The 25,150-nt window shown below is 36.7% G+C and overlaps 1 protein-coding gene across 17 annotated transcripts in view; it reads right to left on the reverse strand.

Annotated features, from left to right (window-relative positions):
* Positions 1-2,369: 2,369 nt before the first annotated feature.
* LRRC4C (leucine rich repeat containing 4C) overlaps positions 2,370-25,150 on the reverse strand; it is a 483,436-nt gene continuing 460,655 nt past the window's right edge. For 14 of the 17 annotated variants that reach the window (XM_063158814.1, XM_063158810.1, XM_063158819.1 and 11 more), the window contains one exon: positions 2,370-5,017. In XM_063158814.1, the coding sequence (XP_063014884.1) occupies positions 3,059-4,975 (1,917 nt within the window). In that variant the 5' untranslated portion in view covers positions 4,976-5,017 and the 3' untranslated portion in view covers positions 2,370-3,058. Of the gene's footprint in view, positions 5,018-5,862; positions 5,937-8,591; positions 8,761-21,427; positions 21,492-25,150 lie in introns of those variants that run through there. The other 3 variants (XM_063158817.1, XM_063158818.1, XM_063158823.1) reach the window with 3 other exon arrangements.

The raw sequence follows: 25,150 nt of genomic DNA on the forward strand, positions 1-25,150 counted from the left end.
TTCTTTTGCACAATCCCTTTACATCACACTCAACGTGGTCACCTGCAAGAGAAATTTCATTAGAATTTTTGTCAGTTATGCTCTGTCATACAGGAGATAGAGGCTTCTTTCTTAACATTGTTGTCTCTGGAGCAGTAACAGGAGGCATTGGCATGTGATTTGAGCATCAAAATTAGAGAGCACGGCATTCCTTTCACTTTATTACAGAGCTCAGTTCATAATTTAAACTGTGATCTTTGCTAACTCTGGTATTTAATTCACCGGCAAAAGTACTGAGTGTTTTGTAGAAGTAGGAAGGAATCAGAAATAATATCTGTGGTTCCAAGAAGGATAGGGAACACGATGGGAAAATCATACCTAATATCACAGACATGTAACAGATATATACTTACCCAACCAAACACACCCCAATGATGCTCCTTTATGATTATTATGAGCAAGCAGAAATATCTGATTTTTTGATTAGCCCATAAAACTGGATTAACACTCAATAAGAATTAATATATTGTTTAAAATAGTCACTGATAATATTTTGTATTACTGCAAAAAGGATCAAAGATTGTCACTAACCCAGTGTTGTACTTGACAATAACTATACCTGTTTTCTTATAGGCCTCCAACTAGCCTACTTTAGGGCTTAGTAAAATATTTTGTGCTTATAAAACCATGTTGACCATAACTGCTTTCCCAAATATTGATTAGCATAGCCAGAATTTGTTAACATAAACCCATTAATTACAGATTTAAATTGTCCAGCTTTAGGTTTCCTGAATTGAATTGTTTTTCAATTTTCAGATTAGCATTTGCCATGAACAGACTGTTCCTAGCCAGGTGGGCAAAGAATACATAAGAATGTGCAACTGTAGTAGTTTTGTACAGAATCTATCACAATGCTTAAAAGAAATGAAACCAATGAAATTCTCGATTACACTTTGAAGAAACAGGAAAACCTAAGAATCACAGCTGCAATATTTTACATTCAGGTCCATCTTTGCCCTCTATTAAAATTCCCTTTGAGTAGATATTATTTTTCATGTAGCACATCAAAGGATAATGCCTTGCCAAATGTTTCTTAGAGATTGTTATAGAACTTTGGGTTTCATTCGGTATTATAGTTATCAGACTCCTTGCAGGGTGTGATTCATTGTCACCTATCTCCACTGTGTCCTCTTTAAATCAGGCCTTTGTATTACAACATTCACTTGCAACCTTGAGAACTGTGCATCTAACAGGAGATGTTTACCTCCTCAACCTATCAGAATTCCATCTTAAACTTACAGAATAGAAGTATATTTTTCAGTGGGATCTTCATCCTGCATGCTGTTCCATACTAGAAAGATGCAAACAGATTTTGCTAAGAATTTTATTTATGTGGCACAAGGCCCCAGAAACCCTCAGTTTGGGTGGTTAAGAAAGAGAACAGGTGAAAAGGCATTCAGAAATCATACATAAGATTCTTTTTTTTGGTCCTAATTTGAATAATCTTAAAATGCTTCTGTTCAGCTGCCAATGCATAAAGTTTAATTTGGCAGAATTTCTGCTTGGAAGAACACAATGTCCTGAAGTGGGTTTTCTTATGGAAAGCTTTCCTTTTAGCTTTCAGCAAGCACAGTATGCACCAGTCCTATACCAATGAGCTAAATCCAGAGAACGTATATAAACAGAAAGGCGGAGGGTGTGCATTTCCCTATGGTACATGGGTCTGAGTTTAAATTAATGGAAACTGGGTACTCTACAGGGAGTCTAATTGTCATGCAAATTACAGTAACTTAAAATATCCTCTGATTTATCTGACTTTGTTCTTTCTATTCTTTAAACCAAAATCCTCAGATTTTTTCCTGTGATTTACTCCATGAAGAGAATGTTGATTTGATTTTGCACATAGGGATACAGCTCTTATGACAGGCATTATTATGGCTAAGCTTCTTTCATATTTGTGCCTAGAAGTCCCAGAACAACTGAACTGGAAACCACTACCTTTGATATAAAGATGAATTTTCTTATTGACAGTTATAAACAGTAAAAAACAGAAAAAAAGTTTTTAGTTTTGTCTAATAAATTCGGAGGCAACTGAAGTTCCTTGCTTTTTCTGGCATTGTGAAAAGCATCTTGTGATATAATAGAGATAATTGCACACACCATTAGAAGGAACAATCTCAATCTTGCATTAGAAATCAAACACCCTTGTTTGCCAGTATGTTGTTTTCACAAACTAAAATGAAAACTGTGATATCCTTCATTAATGATCCAAAATGATTTAATTATTCTCTTTAAAGTGATTGTGTTTTGGACCATCAGAGCAGATTATCATAAGAATTTTAACAAACTTTTGATGTTTAAAGCCACACTAAGAATGAGCTATATCCAAGTACAGAAAAAAACCAATATTTTATTTATAATCTTAGTTTAGTGTTTGAACTACAAATTCTGGTTCTAGAATTGCTTAAAAGATCATGGGTTTTATAGGCTTTCACAAGTAAATTAATTTTTGGGTTGATTTTTTTTTTACTTTTTTTCCATTTTTTCCACAGAATGGTGCTTTCGGTAAGTACAGAGCAAATCATTACATGGAGAAAAAGAAGGTTTACTTGTTTTTCTCACTTGCAAAGTTACTGTTATTACTCCATTCTCTGTTGAATAATTTCAAAAAGGGCATGAGAAAACAAAAGAAAAAAGAGAAAGTGACAAAATAGACCGAATCTCACCACTAGAATTCACCATAAAAATTCCCAAAGTGTAACAGAATTCTTACAAAATTTCCTAGATCAGTTCTTTTAGGCAATCAAGATCTCCTATGAAAAATATGGCAAATGGGAGTCAGGGTAGGTTGGGCAGGAAAACGGGAACGAGGAGGGTAAATAACTGCAGCAAAAACAGGTTCTGAGGAATACACATAATTTTGTCTGCTTTAGATCACAATAGAATTTTTAATAAATAAATTTCTTTTTCTTTGTAAAGACACTTTTGAAACAGTAGATTTAGCCCAGTCATTTGTGTCATTTGTTTTATAAACCATCTTTTTTGTCCCCCCACCCCACCCCTTAATGTCATAAATGTTTTAGATTTGAGTCTCTTGAACATTGTCTTTCGAGTTCATTCGGATCAATAACGGTTCATGCACTGAACTGTGTATTGAATTTATTGTGTTAACTGTTGTTGTGTGGTTGAAAGGAGATTTATAAGAGTTATAGTGATTTAAGTGCTCATGCTCTATTGCTGGCATGGGCAAATGACTCTCTATGGGTGTATCACCTGTAAGCTCATCATCCACATTAATGATCTCTACAGTCCGTGTTGGAGCATGATGGCTCTGCCGGTGATGCTGTTTCCTCATTTTGTAGAAAATTACCAGCATCACAGCAGCCATGAGAGTGATAGCCACAAAACAACCAATTATGATTTTGGTAGTCTTCATAACCTCATCTATTCCTGGGATCCCGTTGTTTGCGTCCGTCACAGGAATGGTGAACGTTTTTTCTGTCGATCTTGTGCTCTGTGGAGTGAGTGAGGTTGTCATGTTAATGGTTTCCCAGTTGGTAACTGGTGTGGGCCCAACCTGCTCTGTGGTCTGTGCCTCATCCTGAGAAGGTTCCACAGTCTCTACCGTGACGGTTGAAAAGTAGGTGTAACCAGGGTTATCCAGGGCGGTCACATTCAGCGTGGCAGAAGCCGTGGTATTCCCAACAGAGTTACTCACCATGCATGTGTACAAACCCGTGTCTTGCACAGTTACCTTGGTAAAATTTAATGTGCCATCACTGAGCACAGCAATCCGAACTCTGTATGCCCCATGTGTCATTACAGATCCATTTGGAGTAATCCAAGATACGGAGGTCAGGGAGGTCGATGCCCGGCATTTCATCTCTGCAGCCATGCCTTCTGTGACGTTGAGGTCTGCTGGTGGCTCCACTATGACTGGAGCATAACATGTGAAGTAATTCAGGTCCAGCTCACCAATGTACCTTCCTTTTAAACTGGGGGGTGTGTGGCAACGGGCACAGCATGCAGTGTTGGAGGGTGCCTTATCTTTAATCCACCAGCTGAGCCAAAGGATATCACAGTTGCAGTTCCAAGGATTGTGATGCAAGTGGATCCTTTCTAGGCGGAGCGGTGTGAACAGGTCATGAGGCAGTAGTGTTAGATTGTTGTGTGCCAGGTTGATCTCCACAAGTGACTGAAGGTTATCAAAAGCATTCCTTTCTATCACTTGAATCTGGGACTGTATCATCCACAATTTCTGAAGATGCATCAACCCTTGGAAAGAACCTGGCCGGATGGCAGTCAGATGATTCCCAGAAAGATCTAACTCATCCAGTTTTACAAGCGGAGTAAGGTTAGGAATCTCTCGAAGATTGCACATGGCAAGGTTCAAATACCTCAAGTTGGACAGACCTTCAAAGGCACCTTCTGAGATGTATGAAAGCCTTTTCAATTCCCCCAAATCCAACCTCCGGAGAGAAGGGATTCTGTTAAAAGCATAAGAAGGGATGCTCTCAATAGGGTTGTTTCTCAACCACAGTTCCTTCAGTTTTGATAGGTATACAAAAGCCCCATTTGGGATAGTGGTCAGACGATTGTCAAAGAGTTCCAAAGTGTTGAGATTGGCCAGACCATTGAAAGCCCCTATTTCAATTGTTCTGATGTGATTCCTGCTGAGCTGCAGGATTTCTAGGTGCCTCAGATGCTTGAAGCTATTAACTTTAATGATTTGAATCTGGTTCTCATGGAGATTGAGTAGCCGGGTGTTGGTGGAGATGCCGTCTGGCACGTCTCTAAGATTTTTCCGTACACAAATCACTTTACTGAACTGGTTGCTGCAGGAGCAGACCGAAGGGCAAGTTTGAGCCCTCACTAGACCAGCCACCACAAGAAGTTGAAGAGCCAACAGCACCACAAGCAGGGGGTCAAATAGGGCCCTGTTAAACCTAGGACCTATCATTATCTGCTGTGGATGTAAGGTCATCTTGTTCAACATTCATAATTTATTTGGTGTTGGTCCTTCTGGAGTTTGAATCGTCTGAAAGAAAGGAAGAAATGAGAAGGAGAACATTAAATTAATCTCAAATAATTGTGTTCTCTCAACAAAGGCTTTTCAAGTCCTTTCAGTCAACTCTACCAATTTCTTGAAATTCGATAGTGAGAGCAGGTGTAGAATTTCTAATATTACTTTTCCGTACAGATATGTATGTCAGCTGCAACTGGCAATGAGATAAGAAATAGCCATACATTAGTTATCCTGCACATTCCAATGTACAGTGTATACAGGTGGATGGCAGATAAGAAGTTCAATCACAATGAATACTGAAAAGAAATATAACTCAGGGGAGAGTTGAAAGAAAGGACAAGCATCTCCAAAGGCAAAAGTTAGCAACATAGGAATCTACTAAGATAGGAATTATCAGAGTATTCAAGGTGTTAACCTTTTTTACACATTGAAAGAGAAAAGATAATATGAAAAGCAAGTTTCTGGAATGAGTAAAAATCTCTGTCTATACAAACATGATTCCTGAATCAGAGTTTAGCTAGAAGTAAATCTCTAAAACTGAATGTCATGCAGATGACAGGGCAAGATCTTGCCTATAAGAATTAAAAAAAAATTAAAAATTAAAATAAAGAAGCATACAGAGCATCATCCAGTTTAATAATATGGCCTCTTCAATTCTTTTGTTTTGCGCCAGCAGCAGAGAAACATTCATTAGCAAATGTGTACTGAACACAGAAATGAGAATAGCCATTTATTTAAATGCTGAAAAATATCCCTGTAGGTGCAGGGTTGGCAGTTTCATTGGCACATTGAAAAAACTCCCAAAAAATTCTTACTGCAAAGGGAAAAAAGAGCTTCACAGTACAAATGATAATTACCATTTTAAGAACTTCAGTACTGATTCATGTGTGGCAGTTTTTATAGTCCCCAGCCTTCAGTTCATTTTCAATCTGCTGCTCAGTTTAAGATTCCTCTGTTGCCAAGATTAATGAAATTTCTTATAAATCAGCCAAAAGTGAAGTCTTAAAAATTACAGCAAGCTTAAAACATATTTATAACCCAGAGCACCCAGATAAATAGTACATATATATTCATTAAAACAAAATACCATAAGACAACAGTTTTCCACTCCAGGCTCCAAACTGATTCATTTTTTGTAAAAAATAGAGACCTTTCATTAAAAAAAAAAAAAAGCCAAAAAAAAAACCCACAAAAAAAATCACCAAACCAGGAAAATATATTAACTTTCATCTCACAGCAATTCATTTAATGAAACACTTTTTTTTCCTAATTGTATATTCAGACAATGTGTTTTTGAGAATTCATTTCTGCCTTTTAAAAAAAAAAAAAAACAACCTGTTATAAGGGTTCAGAGCTAGCAAGTGTTCTCATCTCAGTTTTAGTAATTTACTGCAGAAAAAACCAATAGAATGGTTAAAAAACTGTGAAGAGAACTAGAATTTCTGGGTTGTATCTTATGTTTGATCTCTCTATATGTGCTATTTATAAAACATCATTCTTGTTATGAAAGATTCATGAAACTGATGTGTTTTGCAACCTTGAGGAAGTCACTTCTGTCTCTGCAGCTTACACTTCTGTCCCCTGGCTCTGGAGAGCCCTGTGGCTGCAGTGTTAGATGTTACAGCTCCCACCCCTCCATCCCTTCCCTCTGCCAACACCTGCACTCCTGAACATCAGCTTCAGGATAATGTACTGGACTAGATGAGGGGTGGCTGCTCTACACACCTTCCTTTTCACTGCAGGCTCACAAGGCCACTTATCTCTTCAGAGGCGCTGAACAGGATGTATGGAGAAACACTCCAACCACTAAAATTCAAGTTTGCTTGCAAAAGTCCATCTGCAGTGAAACTATATTCAAAAAGCAGGTGAAAAGGCCATAGTTCCCATCTTTCCTACAGAGTTATGAAGAAAAACCTACTGTTGTGGTCAAAAGAATTCTATTAGAGCCTTATATCAATTTTAGCGTTCTTAGTTAAGACCTGTGATCCATGAATTTTGCTGCTGACTAGTAATTAACCATCATCTGTGATAGTTAAGTGATTGTATTAGCATTTTTGTCACCCTTTACTTTTTTTTTTTTTTTGTGCAGTAATTTGTTTTTCCTTTCTCATTTTCAAAATTCTTCTAAAACTTATACCCTAAGGATTTGGACTGAATAATGAATTCCACTAACAAGTAATAAAACAGACACGGAAACGCAACAAACTAATTATTTTACCATTGCACTGGTGCAATATTTTTGTCTTCACTTAAACTGGCATGAGAACACAGGCTGCTATGTCTGCCTTCAGAGCTGCCAGTTATCCTTGTGCACAAGGCTGGTGAGGCACAGGCAGCACATTGGGTTTGCAGAGGCACAGGAATCTTAGACCAATTCACTACTAAAGGCCAGCTTTGTAGGATGTGATACAGTTTCTCTATCTTTCTTTTTGTCATTGTCTGGTCTCAATCCTGTATCCTGGATTCCCTGAAGGACCAGGAAAACTGCAACATTTGTAGAACAAAACAGTACAGAGAAATTAGAAAGGCCGTGGGAGAGCAAACACCCTCAACATCCGGCTCTGAGTGCACCAAGTCCCTTCAGCTGCTCTTTTCTGGCCTCCGTGAAGCTGATGATCCCAAGCCATGCTGCAAGTACTCCAAGGCACTTTTCTCCTGTTCCAGTTACTTGAACCTGAGGGTATCTCCCAAAATTTCGTTTACCTAGTTCTTCATCCAGAAAATCTTCCCTTTTCATCACTACGCATATGCTCCATGGGGGGAAAAAATAATTTTACTTGAGTACATTATTACAACAAATAAATTACCTAGTTATGAGACTGATCAGTAAATGTTGTCTAACCAAAACCAAAGTGTTTACCTGTCTCAGTTGCAAAAAGATTTTTGAAAGAAATGCTTTTATCTTCTTATGATAAATTCCCTATATTCTTCCTGGTTTTGGTTATTGACTGAAACAATGAATCATTCACAAGGAACAGCTTTTTCCTTGAGCCAAAATTGCCTGTGGCTTTTACATTTACTGTTCTCCCTAGTCCTGTGCTAGGGATGTCTCAATCAAACATATGCCTCAGTACAACCATCTATCAAAGTCCTCCAGGGAAATCTGACACCGACAGGTTTCTGTAAAATTCAAGTCTGTGCATACTTCAAATACAAGTTTGGTTACTGACTAATTGATAGCTTCTCTGAGTCTATAATTCTGAAGACAGGATTTGTGACATTTTGTGAAATGTGAATACTTAGTTCTAGATATGTTTTCACATGTATTGGTATGTTTGATCTTTCTGTGTCTAAAATGTATCTTGCTTAATATATAAGTACATAATATCTATATAGTCATCCCTCTGTAACATTTTCCAGGAGGCAGTGAGAGCAAATCTTAGCTTTTGCAAACACCATTTGATTTAACTTTGGACTTATTTATATTACTTGTCTTTTTGCCCTGTTCTTTGTTAGTTCAGGAAGCAAAATGCCTCCTGTTTTTTAGGACAAGACCACACTAAGTGAACTTGGTGCTGCTAAAACACAGGGGAGATGATGATTCAAAAAAATGGCCATGACCAGCAGAAAATATACTAGGCAATACCTTGCTAATCATCACTTCCATCTACTGAGGTTTGCATGAGGCCGAAATATGGCAGTAAGATTCCTGGTGGCTGGAAGAATGTAGTAAAAAGATCCTTTCTTGTATGTTGGCTGTTTTTCAGGGCTCAGAGCTTAAATAATCAGGAACTCTTGATGCAGGTATTTCATATCAGGGCAATTTTAAATCATAAATATCTTGGAAACACCCTGGAAAAAAATTAGCCAGCATAAAATAACAGTGGAAAATTAATTTAAAGCCTTGAAGGGTGCTATGGAAATATTTTAATGGGCTTTACATAAAGATCCATCTGGAGTTCTGTACTAGAGTAATTTGCTATTCAATTCCTATTTATGCTAGAAACACTGAAGGTTTAGCTTTACAAGCCCACACATGGAACACAGACCATCAACCAGCTTCTTTAGTCCTTGTTGACACCTCTTTGTCTTCTAAGTATTATTTTTTTTGATTTCTCTAGTATCAAAATAGCAACTCTACAGTCAATTCAATATCACTAGTGCCCTCTGCTGTATAGACTAAAAATTTAGTTTAAAATGTTCAGAATTTCCTTACTGCACAGTTGGTTCCCTACACACAGTACAATTATCAAATGTGTTTCCAAACATGGCCTTTAGTCTGTCTGTGGCACTGCTCTAATTACCGCAGTCATCTGGTTTTTTAGCAGTAATGTATATTCTCTTTAAGGCCATAGAGACATTCCCAGACACATGGAGAGCTGTTCATTTTGTTTTCCATTTTTGCAGAAATAAAAAATCTTTTTTTGAAATTGACACTTGATGTGCATGTTGTGCTCTCTATAGCTTATCTGACTCTTTGTTACTCTTAATGTACTACACATTTCCCTCTGAGCTAAAAGCTCTGCCCTCTTAAGATCCAGTATAGAAGATGAAGCGAGGAATGACAGAGCTAATCTACCTCTGCAACTATGCTCAGTGCAACTTTCCTCAGCTTGGAGGATGCAGTGGTTACCCTATTGAAATGTAACTTTGCCAAATGTGTATGCAGAGGTGCCTTCTTTATGGGCCTTGTAATATTACCTACTAGTTTGTTTGTTTGTTTGTTTGTTTGTTTTAATGAGATCTTGGGTCTGATGTGCTTTGTTCTCCTTTTGCTATACTACCAGGAGAAGGTGACTGTGCTCCCTCTGATTGCTGAAGGATTTTCCTGTAATGGGGATCTTGGATAACAAAAGAGAACTTCCATGCCATTTGCAAAGATCTGCCTAATGAGGTATGGCAGGTGGCAAAGATATTTCCCCAAGCTCCAGTGACCCCAAGCTCCAGTGACCCTTAGCTGGCAGTTTAGTTGCTGTTGGCAACTCGTGCTTTGCTTTCTGTCTTGTCTGTGGGTCTAGGAAAAACTGTCTCAGCAGCAGAGCTGTGCACTGCAAAGGCCATGACTTTATCCCAATGTATGGTTTAACATACAGTATGATCTAGCACACTTTGGTTCATGCTGTACCCCTGCCATGAAGAAAATTGAGATGTGATGTTATTCGTGCTGCATTGAAAATACAGACAGAATTAATCAAGTATCAGGTGTTTAAATGATCACAGTAAAATTACATCATCACAAATTCATCAGTTCAGTCTCAGCTGAAGAACTGTTAAATCACAAAAGCTCTCCCTCAGCCGTGTCCCAGAAAATTTCAGGATAAGAAGCATTCAAATCACTTTTTTCAATTTTCTTCAAGTTGACAAATATGTGGATGCATTCAGAAAATTCATCTTTGCTTCACTCTATATAGCACAGTTATGTATGCTGTACCTCACACCCTTTTAAAGAGGTTTTCTGAGAGAAAAACCCTTTGCAATGATATCTGCATTTTTTCAGAGAACAAGCCACTCTACAGTTGCAAATTAAACAGCAGATTCCAAACATGTGAAGAGGAGCTAGGTGCATCAAGCAGCTAATTATGCTGGGAAGTCTCTTCCGGTAGCATCAGCACCAGAGAATTGAAAATAGTTTCTGTATGGAACAGAGCTTGGAGTACAGCAGTAAAAATAGGTCCAAATCCCAGGATGACCTTATGCAGAAGTAACTCTTTTGACTCTCTTTTCAGGAAGTCTGAATGCTCCAAGGGCCTGAGACTGACCCCCTTTTGGCAGCAATGGCAGCCAAGGGAATTTCAGGGTAGACACGCACACAATATGCTTTAGCTCCACAAAGTACTGAAACACAGGAGGGTTAGCCTTCATCCCAGAATAGAGACTGAGCTGTGGGCTGGGAGTTCCACCGGGGTCAGAAATGCTCTACCAACATCTGCTCTGCAAATGCTCCAGCAGCCTCACATGTGTGTCCCCATATGGCTGCGCAGGGTTGGGCCAATGGAACCACATTGCCAGGGATTCACTCACCCTAATCTCCTGCCCACCTCACCTCCCCCCTTTCCTCTCTGGAAATACCTTTCCACCTGGCTGAACCCTCAAGGACTTGAGCTCTCAGTTCAAGAGCAGTGCAAGCAGTTTGCATGCTGTTCCCCGCCCCTACACAGTACAATGACACCATTCTCTTTTTCCATAGGATGCTTTTGTCACTAACAAAGAACACATGCTATGCTCTTAACAGACAACTACAATGCATCACGAAAAATGAGTGAAACGGTTTATAGTAAGTTTACCTTTTTAAAATGGTTTCCTTTTCCTAATCTTATTTTTTATTTCTTCATGGGTTGACTCTGGTCAGAGGTGTTTGGCTTTCTTCTAATAGATTGATCTGCAATGAAACCCCATGTCTATGACTATAGGACTGGGTAACTTTATGTACATTGTTAAAAACCCGTTTTCCCTTTTCACTGCTATAGGACTTTAAAAGCCTCAACAGCAGTTAAGGGAACCATTACAATAATGTCTAAAATCCTGTGAGGTTTCAAAACCCAGCAGTTTTTATCTATTTGTTTTTTATTTTATTTTTAGTTAAATACAGTGGAGGCCAAAGCAGGCTAGATAGACAGCCCTGCAATGCAAACTGATTACTCATGAGACCAGACAATCAAAACACTCACAATGCAAATTATTCTCCTCTTTGCATGTTTCACTGTTTTGCTCTGGGACATAGTTCTGTGGCCCCTTGAAGCATTCAAGTGTAGGAGGCAGAGCGGATATTGCTGTACCACAGACACTTCCTAGTTCTCTCCTGCAAGCCTTTCAAGACTCAACTGAATCACTAAGACACTGATCTGAAAGACCTAAATGTGATTGGACACATTCAATCCTCCTGAATCACCACTGATTTCAGTGGAGTTCAATCAAGGGTGAGTTTGACCCAGTCTGCCTTTTTCTTCTTGTCTTTCATTCTGTTATACAGAAAACAGCTTTATCTCACCCACCTCGTTTTCCAGCATGATTTCATGTTTCCTCTCTCATTTCTTCCTAAGGTTTAAAATTTTATCTTTAACATCAGGTAAAAGAAAATAACATGAAATAAACCTTTTAAAAATGAGAATTTGAGTGCACATTGGCCCAAGCAAAAATATTTGCATTTTAGCTAGAAATTAAGATATTTTATAGTGTTTGAATCTCAATCAGTTTGGCATTTCTCTTTATGAACATAATTTTAAGCATCATTTTCAGTTTGTATCCTCTGTAAAACTTATTTCACTGTAAAATCACAGAAAACATCAGATAATAAGTAATGAATATTCCTTTAGGACAAACTTCGATATCTTAAGAGGAATTATACTACTTCTTTGTTGTCCTCTCCCTGGATGCCACTCCAGGGAGTCACTCCAAGGGTGATGAGGACAGAACAATCCTAACTTCTCTGTTCAGACTGTTCACAGTTGTATGAATAGGAGCAATCTATGAACTATTCACAATGAGCTAAAATTCTTTCAATAAAAGCCACCACAATGCAGTTTGGTTTTAGTGCACCCAGAAACATTCTAGAATTTTAATTGGAATTAACTTTTAAGTGGGTTAATTCTATTGCATTAAATCTTAGTGTGGACATTCTTATTTAGAATTTAATTTAAGCTAAATTGAATCAAGGCCACTGTAACTTCAATTAAGAGTGTCCATAAAAGGATGTAATATAGTTTAGCTAGTCCCTTTTCAAAGTTAATTTGGATTCATTTTCTTGAGACCCCGTATAGACATTAGGAACTTTTGTTCTGTATTGACTTGGGCTTGATTCAAACCAATTACATAAAGGTAAAAAGGTTTTCTACCTCATCACTGATCCCCCTAGGTTACTGAAGTTCCATTTTGCTTCACTAATTCAGTTCATTAAATATATTTTCCCTGTCATTTTGTTGTTTGTTTCATCTTATAGCTCCTTCTGGACAGATATTTATGTAGGGGAAAACGGGCAACTGAACAATAGAAATTTTACAATTCCCGGATAATAAAATTCTCTTAATTACAGAAGTCTGTCAGGGCACCTCATGAGCCAACCATGATATAAGAGGAAGTCCAACAAGACATTCAAGACTTGACTCTCTTATGTCAGAAATATCTCAGTGACCAATAATTAAACTGCACAATTTCTAAAACTATGTTTTCTTAATTCTTTTTTCATTCATTATCAAACTAAAATCACAGATCCAAGGCATCTGAGAACCATAACAAAATTAGTACAAAATAACCCTTAATAAAAACTATATGCTGTTCAAAAGCACTAGTCCAAAACAGTACAGGTTTTAGTCCTGTCATACTGGGGTCATTTTTTAAAGTACCATAGTATTTTCTGGTTTTAGGAGCAACTGAAAATCTATTTAGACATAGTAAAGTGATACTTTATTACAAACAAACTAGTTTTGCTCCAGTATAATATTATCAATTTTTATACATGGAAACATTAAATTGTAAATTAACATCATTTTAAAAAAATGTACTAGAACATTTCAAAACTGGTAGGCAAAAAATCTGTTACTTTATGTAATATTAAAGTTTGTGTCTTTTCAAAAAAGGAAAAGGTGAAAATGTGTAAGGCTCATGGAATCCAAGGTATTAGCCCTGATTACTTTCAGAATTTTCTCACTACTCACAAATGATAAAAAGAGATGTGGGAAATGTCAGGTCAGAAAAACCTAAGAATGCATATACGAATATAGCCAGTATAATGAAGAGAAACAAACAAACAAATAAACAACAAAAAAATTAGATTATATACCTGCACTTAAGAAAGTTTCATCCTAACCCAAGAAAATTTGAATCTAGTTTTTAAAGTCCAAAACATTATTTCCTAAATTACAATATTTACACATGTCTACTGAATGTGCTAATGCTGAATAATCTTGTCACTCATACACATCATCCTCTGAGCCTTGCTGAGCTCTGGACCTCAGCAGATAACATACACAAGAAGACAAAATTATTTTAGTTTGATGAACATGTAATGCAGTAGCAGTTTTCTATACCTCTCTACAATTTGGCAACAGAGATACCCTGGTAAAAGCTGAAGTAACTTTAAAAAATTTGAAGATTACTTTGATATTAGCAAATCAGAGAATTGTCCATTTGAGTGGCATGAGAAGATTGAGTTTGTACAATAATAACCGCAGTTTTTCCAAATGAACTTTGTATTATGTAAAACAGAGGGGACTGAGGGATGAAAGGAAATTATATTCAAGCAGCCATGGAAAATCTGCATCGATATTTTTTTGCAGTATGATTTAAAATAGGTATCTGCCTAAATACTTCTATGCCATGATGACATGCCAAGAAGAATGTTTTCCTTTTTAAACTGCTAAACTGCTAAATTATTTGATGCTGAATTGAAGAAGGGCCTGGTAGATATTTCATAACCTTGATAACGACAGGCTGTATTGTTAATATGTATTATTTCAAAATACCTTCTGGGAAAAACATACCCAGCTAACAACACACTAAAGCACCAGAGTCCATTTTGCATCATTGCATTTGTAGTGGCTAACTGAGTCCAAATTACTCCCTCATTCTGTTAATAAACAAAGCAACAAAGAGAAAAAGAGACATGAGTTAAAAAGTTAAGGCTGCAAATAGCCTTGAGTCTGGCAAATGATGGTTAAACTTCTTGTCCTTGTAACTATGGAAACCCCTTAAGGTAAGAGTGGAACACAGGCACTTTGTGGTCTGCAATTTACAAGCTGTTTATTTAATTATGAAGGAATATGAAACTGTTAGGGGCAATGCAATTATCCTACTGTGATAGTGTTTTGAAAGAAAAAATAGGTACAGAGAAATATAAGAAGTTAATTTTTTGGAAAATTACTTGTTTTAGGACTTCTATGAAACTGCAGCACATTGTTTTTTTACTGAAATCTGTGATTTTTTTTTTTCCCCAAAGAGAGTGAGGAGCCAAAATTAGTAATACGACATTTTGCCATAATATCCCTCAGTAGATTCATAGTAATTATGTCCATTCTATGCTTCATGAACAAAACCAGTGTCAGGGTGTATTTCAATTAAACCCTAGGTGTTACCAAAGTGCAGTACAGCCAGAATAGCAAGCACATTATTACCAGCTCTATCACTGCTGGGCAATGAGCAGGTCACAGGTTCTCTTGTGCACAGCATTTGTACACCTTTAAATATCACAAGTGGGAGAATGTTTCAATTCAATTTAGGAGGCAGCTAGTGAAATAAAATTAAGAGTGAAACTATGTGGTGACTCAGGGGGACTATAACAAGTACTTACATGTATTTTCCTGGATCTGAACAACAAACTTTGACCTGAGAGTTGTGTTATTGGGAATTGCTTGAATATAGTGACCCCAGGGCCCTTTGCACACATGGGAGTTTTTGGCGTCAGTTCATGGACTGAATTTCCCTGGACTGCTGTATTAGATGTCAAATGTAAACACACCTTCACAAGGCCTCTGGGAAAAAGACAGGTAATATTATTCATTTTTACAGCTGAAGAAACTGAGGCAATAATGGATTAAATTATTTAACAAAATTTATGATGTGTATATAAGATACTTTGCAAACATGAGCTTCACACTCCACACTGGCCAGATGCAATACATGTATTATCAAGTATTTGCTGCAAGTTGTTGCCACTATAAATTGCAAATCTGAAGAAATACTTTGGGAGTTTGAAACTCCAATTTATAATGCTACTCTTACTTGAAACTCATGGGACTCTTCTACCCAAACAAAAAAGCACAGACATCAGTCTGGATCACTTGAGGCACAGTCCAATCCTTCCAACAATGATAATGATAAAATTACTAAAGTGATAAAAGCTGAAAGAAAATTCCTTCCATAAGATTGTATAACTGGCAAAATGTGACATTCATTACAATTTGCTGCTATCCAACTAAGGAAATGTAAAGCCCTTGAAAAAGAACAACGGTTCACCTTCAGAGAACTAGCTTCGGTAGCTGAAGGAGGAAAGGGAAGACCAACTGGATTTAGCTCCATTCAGCACCACACTCCATGCCCAGCTATCTAGCCAAACTTTACCCAATGAATTGTTCACCTGTCCACACCATGGGAAGTTCGTTTCTCCAGGAAAATGCTGCAGAAGAGAAAGCCTTTACTAAATTCCAAGAGGACAACATCCGCAGCCCTTCCCAGATCCACTAGGTGGGTCACCTTGTCACAGATGGAGATCAGGTTAGTGAAGCGAGACCTGCTTTTCCCAAACCCACCCTGGCTGGCCCTGATCCCCTGGTTGTCCTGTACATGCTGTGCAATGGCCCTCAAGCAATCTACTCCATGACCTTCTCTGCCATGAGGTCAGACTGATACAAGCTCTACAAATCTCATTTTCATTAGCTATATTCTTTCAAGGGTCAATTTTTCTCTAACAAACACATGCTTCTGACCTGGTAAAATACTCATGTTTTTTACAGTAATGTTGAAGAATAAGTTTCAAAACCAGTTTCACTCTAAAGTGAGTAATTACTAAAGTTTTAATTTCTAGATTCCAATATTTAGTTCATTAACCCCCAAATATCTTTGTATAAAGCATAATCATAGGGTCATACGTGCACATATAAGATGACATTTTTATTTTACCTTAACAGGGAATAAACATCCTTTAACAAGCTAGCTCAGTCAGGCACTGGAAACAAAAATATTGAGACAGAACTAGGTCTGTTTTTTTAACTGCGTCAACCACTTTAACATGGCAAAATAATTTTTTTAACCAGTTTTAATTTTATTCAAATTAATTTTATTCAAATGTTAAATTAATCCTGGAGTAACTTAATATTGTGTTTCAATATGTGCTGAAATATGGTACTAGCAAAATCCTGTATCATCCCTCCCAATGTGTTTTCTTGAGGTATTCAAGACAGTGCATATCTTTTCAGAATGTCATCTGATTCAAGAATTGGCAATATAGATCTGCCTAGCAAGTGATGATTAACAAAGAGATCTTTGAATGGAGCTTGGTGAAAATCCAAGGCTTTAAAGGAATTTGTGAGAAAATGTGGCAACATATATAAGTTATTCTATTTTTGTCCAGACAACCTATAAGAATCATAAATTATAAAGATAGAATAGATGTTATCTCTCTGGAACTTCATACTACAGGAAGTCTTCTAGAGAAAAATAATAGATTACTTTTCACATAGACATGGTTTTAAATTTGATGAAAACACCTTTATTTAATGGAATATCTTCTCTACACAGGCTCCTTATAGCCTGCTTGCCAAAATCACTGGCCAAATTCAAAATATTATTACATTACTGTGAAAGTCATACCAGATCCAGGAAAGCTAGCTTACAATACTTTAGCAGATGATAATTTTCACTACAGTGCTGTGTATCTGCTTCTAGTTTCCAAAAGGCTCTAATGCTCAGCATCATCAGTGCTGCCTGCTTGTTCAGCTGTTCAGACTCTTAAAAGTTGATGCAGTATTCTAGGTGCATGACCTCACCACACACTTGCATTTTTAATTAGTTCTGTGAGAGACAATCATAGGTAAAAATTTACTCCTACAGAAACCAAAGGGAGTTTTGCATTTGGTTTCAATGGAGTCACAACTCCATGCCATATATCAATAAGAATTTGCTATATTGTGCCAACTACAGATTATTGCTGATGTAAGCACTAGGGCTTTGATGACATTCTTTTAGGATAGTTTTCAAGGATATGAAAATATAATTTTCATTTAATTAAAACTGTCAGAGAACATAAAAGAAAAAAATAGTAACTGAGGCAGCTAAAAAAGAGTTCCTATATATAAAAGGCAGCTATAAAAAAACCCAGTAGTACAATATTTTAAAATGTCAATATATTAATGCAGCTGATTTAAAGCAGCTGTCATACCTTATGGTAACAAATAGCTTCCAGCAAAGGAGAATGTTACTGATAAGGACCCAAGTACTGAATTTAGGATATTTTTTTCATTCTGTTCATTGAAAGATACAGAGTTACTATAGGCAACACATGATCTGGTCAATAGTTAAAGATAATAATAAAACACAACATAGCCAGTAAAGTTTTCATTGAAACTTATGCATTTTTACATGCATAGCTATACTTAATACACCTAAACATACCTCAATGCTATTTTTAAAAAGCTACTTGTTTGCTTTCTATCAAGAAAGAACTTTCTGAATTTTTGAATTCTAACTGTTGTTCTAGTCAGACCACATCAAAAATACAGTTGAAGGACAAAAGTGCTAATGTATCTAGTTCTCTTTGGCTCAAAATTATTTTCTGGATTCTTGTGTATTCTTCTTCCTACTCCAGAAAGATGCATGAGGACAAGGACATGAAATATTTCCAAGGTGTCATTAGCAGGCATCCATGTAAGCACTTATAATAAATATGGATAATGCATGATACTTCCTCCTGTGAAGTATCCAAAGACTTTCGGCATCATCAGACACTCTCCCACCAGAGTATTTCACACCAGTTCCATGTACTTGTGAGCTACTAAAAGCAACGATGAGTATAAGTGCTAATTGGCATTAAATATCAACGATACACAGCGTGTATATCCCCAACACCGCGATCACTTGCAGACCTGCATCACATAGTGCACTTTTTAGACTGGAAGATTACACAATTAACTGTAGAGTGGATTTTGCTATCTGCCTATAGGCATATGCAGTTCTTTGCCTATTTCTAGATGTATCCACTTGTGCAAGAATGCCTAATGGCAGCTATTACCAAGTAATTGTCTGTCATTGTCTGCCTTTGATCTGCAAGAATGGTTTTAAAACTTGGGTTTAAGCATCTTCAGAAAAGCACCTTAATTTCTTTATTCATACTGCTGTTCATATATTCAGTGCTTAAGAATGCTCAGAAAGTGACAAAATGTAATCACAGCAACTAGAACCAGCAAAGACTTCAGGGAGTTCTGTCTCACATTCTTCACATAGAAGCACAGAGATTTCCTTTACTAGACCTGATTTCTGAGCTGGGATCTAAATCGCAGAAGGATTTCATGGAAGACAGGACAGCTGCTGTGTATCAGAGATAAGGAACATGCACAGATTTAAGAATTTCCTCTAACACTGCAGCCATAGATCTAAATCTAAGCTATGACTAGCTGGGAGGGAATGATGGAAAAAAATATATAGGGAAAAGAAAGTGATATACATAACCCTTTCCTGTGGCTGCTCTTTATAACTTTCTTTCCTTTTCAGTAGAGTGAAGGCAACATTTTTCTCTGTAATTCAAGGAAATTGTCTGAACTGAGACCAATTTCCCAGATGGGATAAACTAGAGTTGTTTCATTCAAGTCAATGAAACCAGATGATTTTTATTTCAGTTGAAGGCTGCGATCCTTGGTAGCCTCTAAACTAAACTTATCCCTTCTTGAAAAATAAGCTTTCTTGGGACACCTTAGAGCAGCCTTCCAACACTTTAACGGGGCATACAAGAAAGCGGGAGAGGGTCTTTTTAAAAGGGCATGCAATAATAGAACATGAGAAAGTGGCTTGAAAATGAAAGAAGGCAGACATAGATCAGATATTAGGAAGAAATTCTTTACTGTGAGGCACTTGAACAGGTTGCCCAGAGAAGTTGTGAATGCCCCATTCCTGGAATTGTGCAAGGCCAGGCTGGATGGGGCTTTGAGTAACCTGGTCTAGAAGATGTTGGGGGTGGGTTGGACTGGATGATCTTTAAGGTCCCATCCAACCCAAACTATTCTACAATCTCATGTGTTTTTGACTATCGAGAGGTTCAGACAGCCAACTGCTATGAAAATGGAGCTTTTATAAATTAGGCTTAGAATGGTAAAGACAAAACTAATTGTTTTAAACATGAAATAATTCTGATTGCTGAATGCTGAAGGATTAGTAATCATACATTAAGAGTGGACCATTTTTTTAGTTCTCAAGACATAAACTTTCCTTTTTCTGAATAATGAGGTATTTCCTTTCTTTTTCTCTTTTTTCTTCCTTATTGCAATAAATTATAGGGTTTCAATCAAAATTATGAAATAAAAACAGCAAACATAATCCACATCAAGGAAAGAGAGATTCTTATCTCCTCTTTTACAATGCTGTCTGGTGTACATGAAATTTAAGTTTTATATTAATAGACGGCAATAGATTAAAGTTATATATTAACTTTTATTTAGGTTTTCCCTGTGTTTTACATCCTTCACTGAAAAACAATATCCATCCATCCATCTATCTCTCTCTATCTATCACAGTTACTTTATTTCCCACTGAAACCTGAGTATTTCTGGAGAGACTCGCAGCAGGTTTTTTATAGTTTACCATGTTATATCAAGAAATACTGAAGGCTGCTGTCTTCAATTGAAATCAAAGGAAAACTTCAGAAAGTTTAGAAAAGTGGGCTATATATCTATGCTCAAATTTGACATAAAGTAATTACGGTAAACTTCCCTTGTGTTTTGGAAAATACATATTTGGAAGAGGATTTGACTCCAAGTGGGGTGGATTTCTCATTCACCTCTATCATGTTAAAGAACAGTTATTTCTGTCAGAACAACACTAAAACACTGCTGTAGAATTAGACTGGGAGAACAATCTGCTTTTACAAATTTGGCAAAATAGCTTCTTGCAACTTTCCATTTCTTTCAGCAGATGCAATGAATCCTTTTAAGGAGAGACAGAAAGCTAGGTGCCCAGTGGGAAGAGACTGGTACCCTGCATCCTTTAGCTAACAGAAAGCTAAGCACACTGATAATCTTTATAGCAGTATTTGCAGAAGCGTGTTCCAGACAGTGACTTTTCCCTGACATTTGTCCTGAGTGAGACAGGGTGTGAGAGAAAACTTGGGAAACAGCCATGAATTATCTTGCCTCTTCCTCAGAGAGTAACCATCATTTGGTGGGATCTATTAGCATTCAGTATCTGCTGTCCAGACTGCCCTGAGCAACATTTCTTACTAAAACAGGTAACAAATCAATGTTCAGGGGCAGATACTGGCATTTAGAGTGCACTCCATAGGTAAGAGTGACAAGCACAAGAAGAGAACAAAGCTATATTAAAATCTTTTCATAATACTTTACAGCTGTTTAAAGATGGATCATTTTCTGCAGCTCTACAAAGCAGCCCAGCAAGACTTCAGTATACTGAAGTCAGCAAAACAGTTTAATAGTTCCTCCTTAATGTGTAAAAGTAGCATAGTAAGGCACCTTTCAATTTAATTAAGGGTCTTCTAAGAACTGACAAAATTCATTTCTCCTTCCTTCTTAAAGAATACTAAATCCTTATTTTAAAATTTAATTTACCTGCAGTCTGGTGTCCAAGTTGTCAGCAATTTTTTTTTTCCTTAAGTGTAGCACAAATTGCTAATTTTAAAATTATATAGCAGCAAAAAGAAAAGATTTTTTTCTTTTAATGGTTTGGGGTGCTTTTCTTCCCACCAGGATCCCTCACATTTATACTAAATACAGCTTCATTTCTCAAAATGAAATTTAACAAGCCGTACTTAGGAGTGAGAAATGCACTTACTAGATCATATTCAATTGCTCTTCGATGTTATTCTTCATCTCCCAAAAGGCAAAGTAAGAACATACTAGGAAATGAGAGGAATTTTATCAGTCATTGCTGAACAATACGAACATACAATGCAAAAACAGAAGACAGTATACCTGGAAGTGGGTAAAGAACTACTGCTTTCCTCGTGAAATTCTGATTTTCAGACTGTTGATTCAAGGATTTTGAACTAGGCTTTGCTTCACCTTCCTTGCAGACTGCAAGGAATAATGACCAATTCCATTTTCAATCCAACAATCCTTGGCCATGCCACTCAGCCCATTATACAAGTGGCACAATCATCAAAAGCATGAGTAAAATTCAAAGATCCACACTTCATACTACAACTGTAATGACCTGACTTTTTATGCTCCTAAGTAAAAGGTCCTTTTTTTCTGAACACATGCTGAATTTTGCTATTTTTGGAATGTTCTCTCAATGGGAAGTTTCAATATCAATTCAGTGCATGGCGATTGCTTCATTCAACACCAAATTAGTTATGGATGCTGAGCCAGTGCTCTGTGTCATGAAGAATGCCTGTAGAAAGTCCTGACTGTGCTGTAATAGTGGCTACTGTCAAAAATAAAATTCATAAGCCAGATCCACAGCTTGTATAAATCAGTGCAGCTTCACTGGCACCAGCTCTGTCTCACTGCATCCATTTAAATAGTTTCTCAAACTCCTGATCCAACATTTTTGTCCAAGTGCTGGCTTAGGTAACTGCAGGCCAAAGTACACACATTTAAGAAAAACAACAATAACAACAAAGGGTACCATCTCTCTTTGTTCACTATTAATAAGCAAGAATGAAGATTAGTTTTTTAAAATATTTGTCTGGTATTAGTTCATTATATTCTTATGGAAATTATATTTAATGCAATATTTCTCAAAAATGTTTCCACTTAATCAACACCAGGGTCACAAAGATCCTCTACAACAATTTCTGTCTCTGTCCTTTGCAATGACAATTGGATTTCTGTCACAAGGAATAAACAAGAGGAGGTTCCTAGTAGATGCGGATGATGGCTATGAGGAATTCAGTGTTTGATATGCATGGGAGTCTTTCCTCTGGAACGAAGACATTAAAAGGTTTAGATTATAAGTACTTAAATTTAAATTCCATTTTCACTCCTCTTCTGATGAATTATGACTTACCAAAGCCATGCCAAAATTAACAAACAAAATCAGAATCAAAAGTCCCAGGTTCAAACTTTCTTTTATAGTATAAACAATGTTGTTTTCACAATAATATTAAATCTACCTCAGATATAGTTTCATCAACTGGTACTAAAAAATCAGCTGTTTTGAACTGCAGAAATTAAACTAATCATTTCATCTCCCCTATTTTCCCAGTCACCTCACTCAAGGATACCTCATGTACCACTGACCAATGGCAATTAAGAGGACTTCAGAAGAAAAGTTGGAATGTTTCTATGACACTGCTGTTTCCCATTTGTCTCTTCAGGCAAATGTCATAGCCCTTAACAGTATCATATTCTCTTGTGCAATATGCAGAAATACCACGTTTCTGTTTAAAGTCACAGATTTATCTTAAACATAAAAAGTAACAATTGGAGACGGCAAAAGTCTTTCATTATTTTGAATGTTTGATCTTAGTGAGGCCTCACAGCACTTCAGTTAAGTTAGGAAAAAAATGCGTAAAACTATCTGGACTGTATTAGAAAAAAGTACCCATAATCTTTGATGCTTATTCCTTTCTCACAAGTATGAGCTACCATTTTTCTTTAGCTTAAAGCAGCTGGCTGCAAAATCTTGAAAATGCAAAAAGTCTTTGCCAAGAGAATGAACTTCAAAATTTTTTCTGTATTTTAACACCTGTAGTTTATTGTCCAAAATGCATTTAAAATGTAATATTGAAATATTTTTCAGTATCAATCAAAATGTTGTTATAAGAAAAAAAAAAATATTCATACTCACTTCATAGGGTAAAACTCTAGGTTTGCTGGAAATGAAAGTAGCATTTGTCCAAACAAGTCAGTCTTTCAGGAACTTTTCCCCCCTATACTTCCTTGCCTACATGTAGTATCAGATACCTGATGTATCTGAAAGATGAGTCTTCACAAGTTAATCTTAAAGCTGTTATAGAAAAACAGAATTCAAACTTGGCTTTTGCAAGCAGTGTAGGGATTTTTTACCCCGCCCCTTGTTCATTCACAGTAGAGCCGGGTGGCGTATGCGACATTTGCCATTATTTGCAACTCTTAGTTGAAGAAAACTATGTCCTGTGCCACAGCTAATGGGGCAATTCCTGTAGCTCTTGGAGCAGAACTTTTGTTCTGCAGTACTGAGGATTATAAATTTATACCCTGCTGCTAAAATATGCTGTTGAGGTCATTACTCAGTCTGAGATAAAGCTGATTTGATCTTGAAACTCAGCAGAGTAGCTTCCTGACTCAAGATCATAGAGTTATAGAGTCTTTCTCAATAAAGGGTCAGATTAAAAAAAAAAAAATAAAAAGAAATCACGGGGGGGGGGGGGGGGGAATCAAGAAGCTAATTTCAGCTAATTACTACCACCATATCTGGCTCATTAGTGCCACTGACTCATGTGGTGTGAAAAACCAACTGAAAAGGTTGCACACCAGCAAACTAAACATGAAAAATACTCTTTTGTAGTTATAAATGAAATAGAATAATTGATTTATGGTCAATTAGTCCTCTGACCATCTGTTATAACTTAAGTGGTAAATAGGTAAATAATGCAAAAAACATAGGAGTTGTGAAAAAAAAACCAAAAACTTAGAAAATGTATCTTCTTAATAAGCTGCTTTCTTTTAATTTTTAAAAAATTTTTACTTAATCTCTTCCACTCATCCAGAACTACTGCCAACAGAACTTACTGAAAAATAGACTGTTATGCAATACCATGAAATGTACACAGTGGTTTTGATGATAATAAACTATTCAAAAGCCTGGAAATTCTTTTTGCAGAGCCTGGGGATAAAAATCTAAAGAATTTAATTTCTACAGACTTTACAAGAGTTTTATCCATCCTACAAGATAACCCCCAACCACAATCTAAAGAAATAATTTTAGTTAGGTTCTGGGCAGGAACTACTGGCCCCAGTAAAATAATTAGAAAAATACTTTATTCTCACAAGAGGTTCATTACACTCCACATGTTTTAATAAGAAAAGAAATGCAGTCCTGTTCAATTTGTAGATCTCTACTCTTTTCATGCCTGTTAAATCCTACATTGGGTTCTCTCTCCCTCATACATATTTTCTTGTGAGTCATTTAGAGATAAGCACAAATACACAGAGATTTAAAGGACTGAAGCCAGCATGCTTCATGATAATCAAATCTTTAATTCCTAAAGTAGGAGTAAGGTGTCTACCTAATTTTGAGGATCTGAGCCAGAACTACTCTTTGCAACTTGTTTTTGCATTGTTCATAGTCATTTTCCTGGAGTTTTAAAAGCCTTCTATTGGTTTCAGTTGAGTAATACACAGATCATCTATTTCTAAGCTAGAAAGAGACCCGTGTTGTGATGTCCTCTAATTTAGGGTCATCCACCCCTTTCATTAGTGTGTGTACTGCAGATAGAAATAAGAAAAAATTATGGAGTGGAGAAAGTGCAGAATTATAGTATGCAGTGGATGTTTACGCAGAGGATCTGAAACGATGACCAGTCCTTTGAGACAGTCCTGAGAGACTAGGATTCAACAACCTGAATAT

The sequence above is a fragment of the Melospiza melodia genome, chromosome 6 (assembly GCF_035770615.1).
Source record: "Melospiza melodia melodia isolate bMelMel2 chromosome 6, bMelMel2.pri, whole genome shotgun sequence".
NCBI lineage: Eukaryota > Metazoa > Chordata > Aves > Passeriformes > Passerellidae > Melospiza > Melospiza melodia.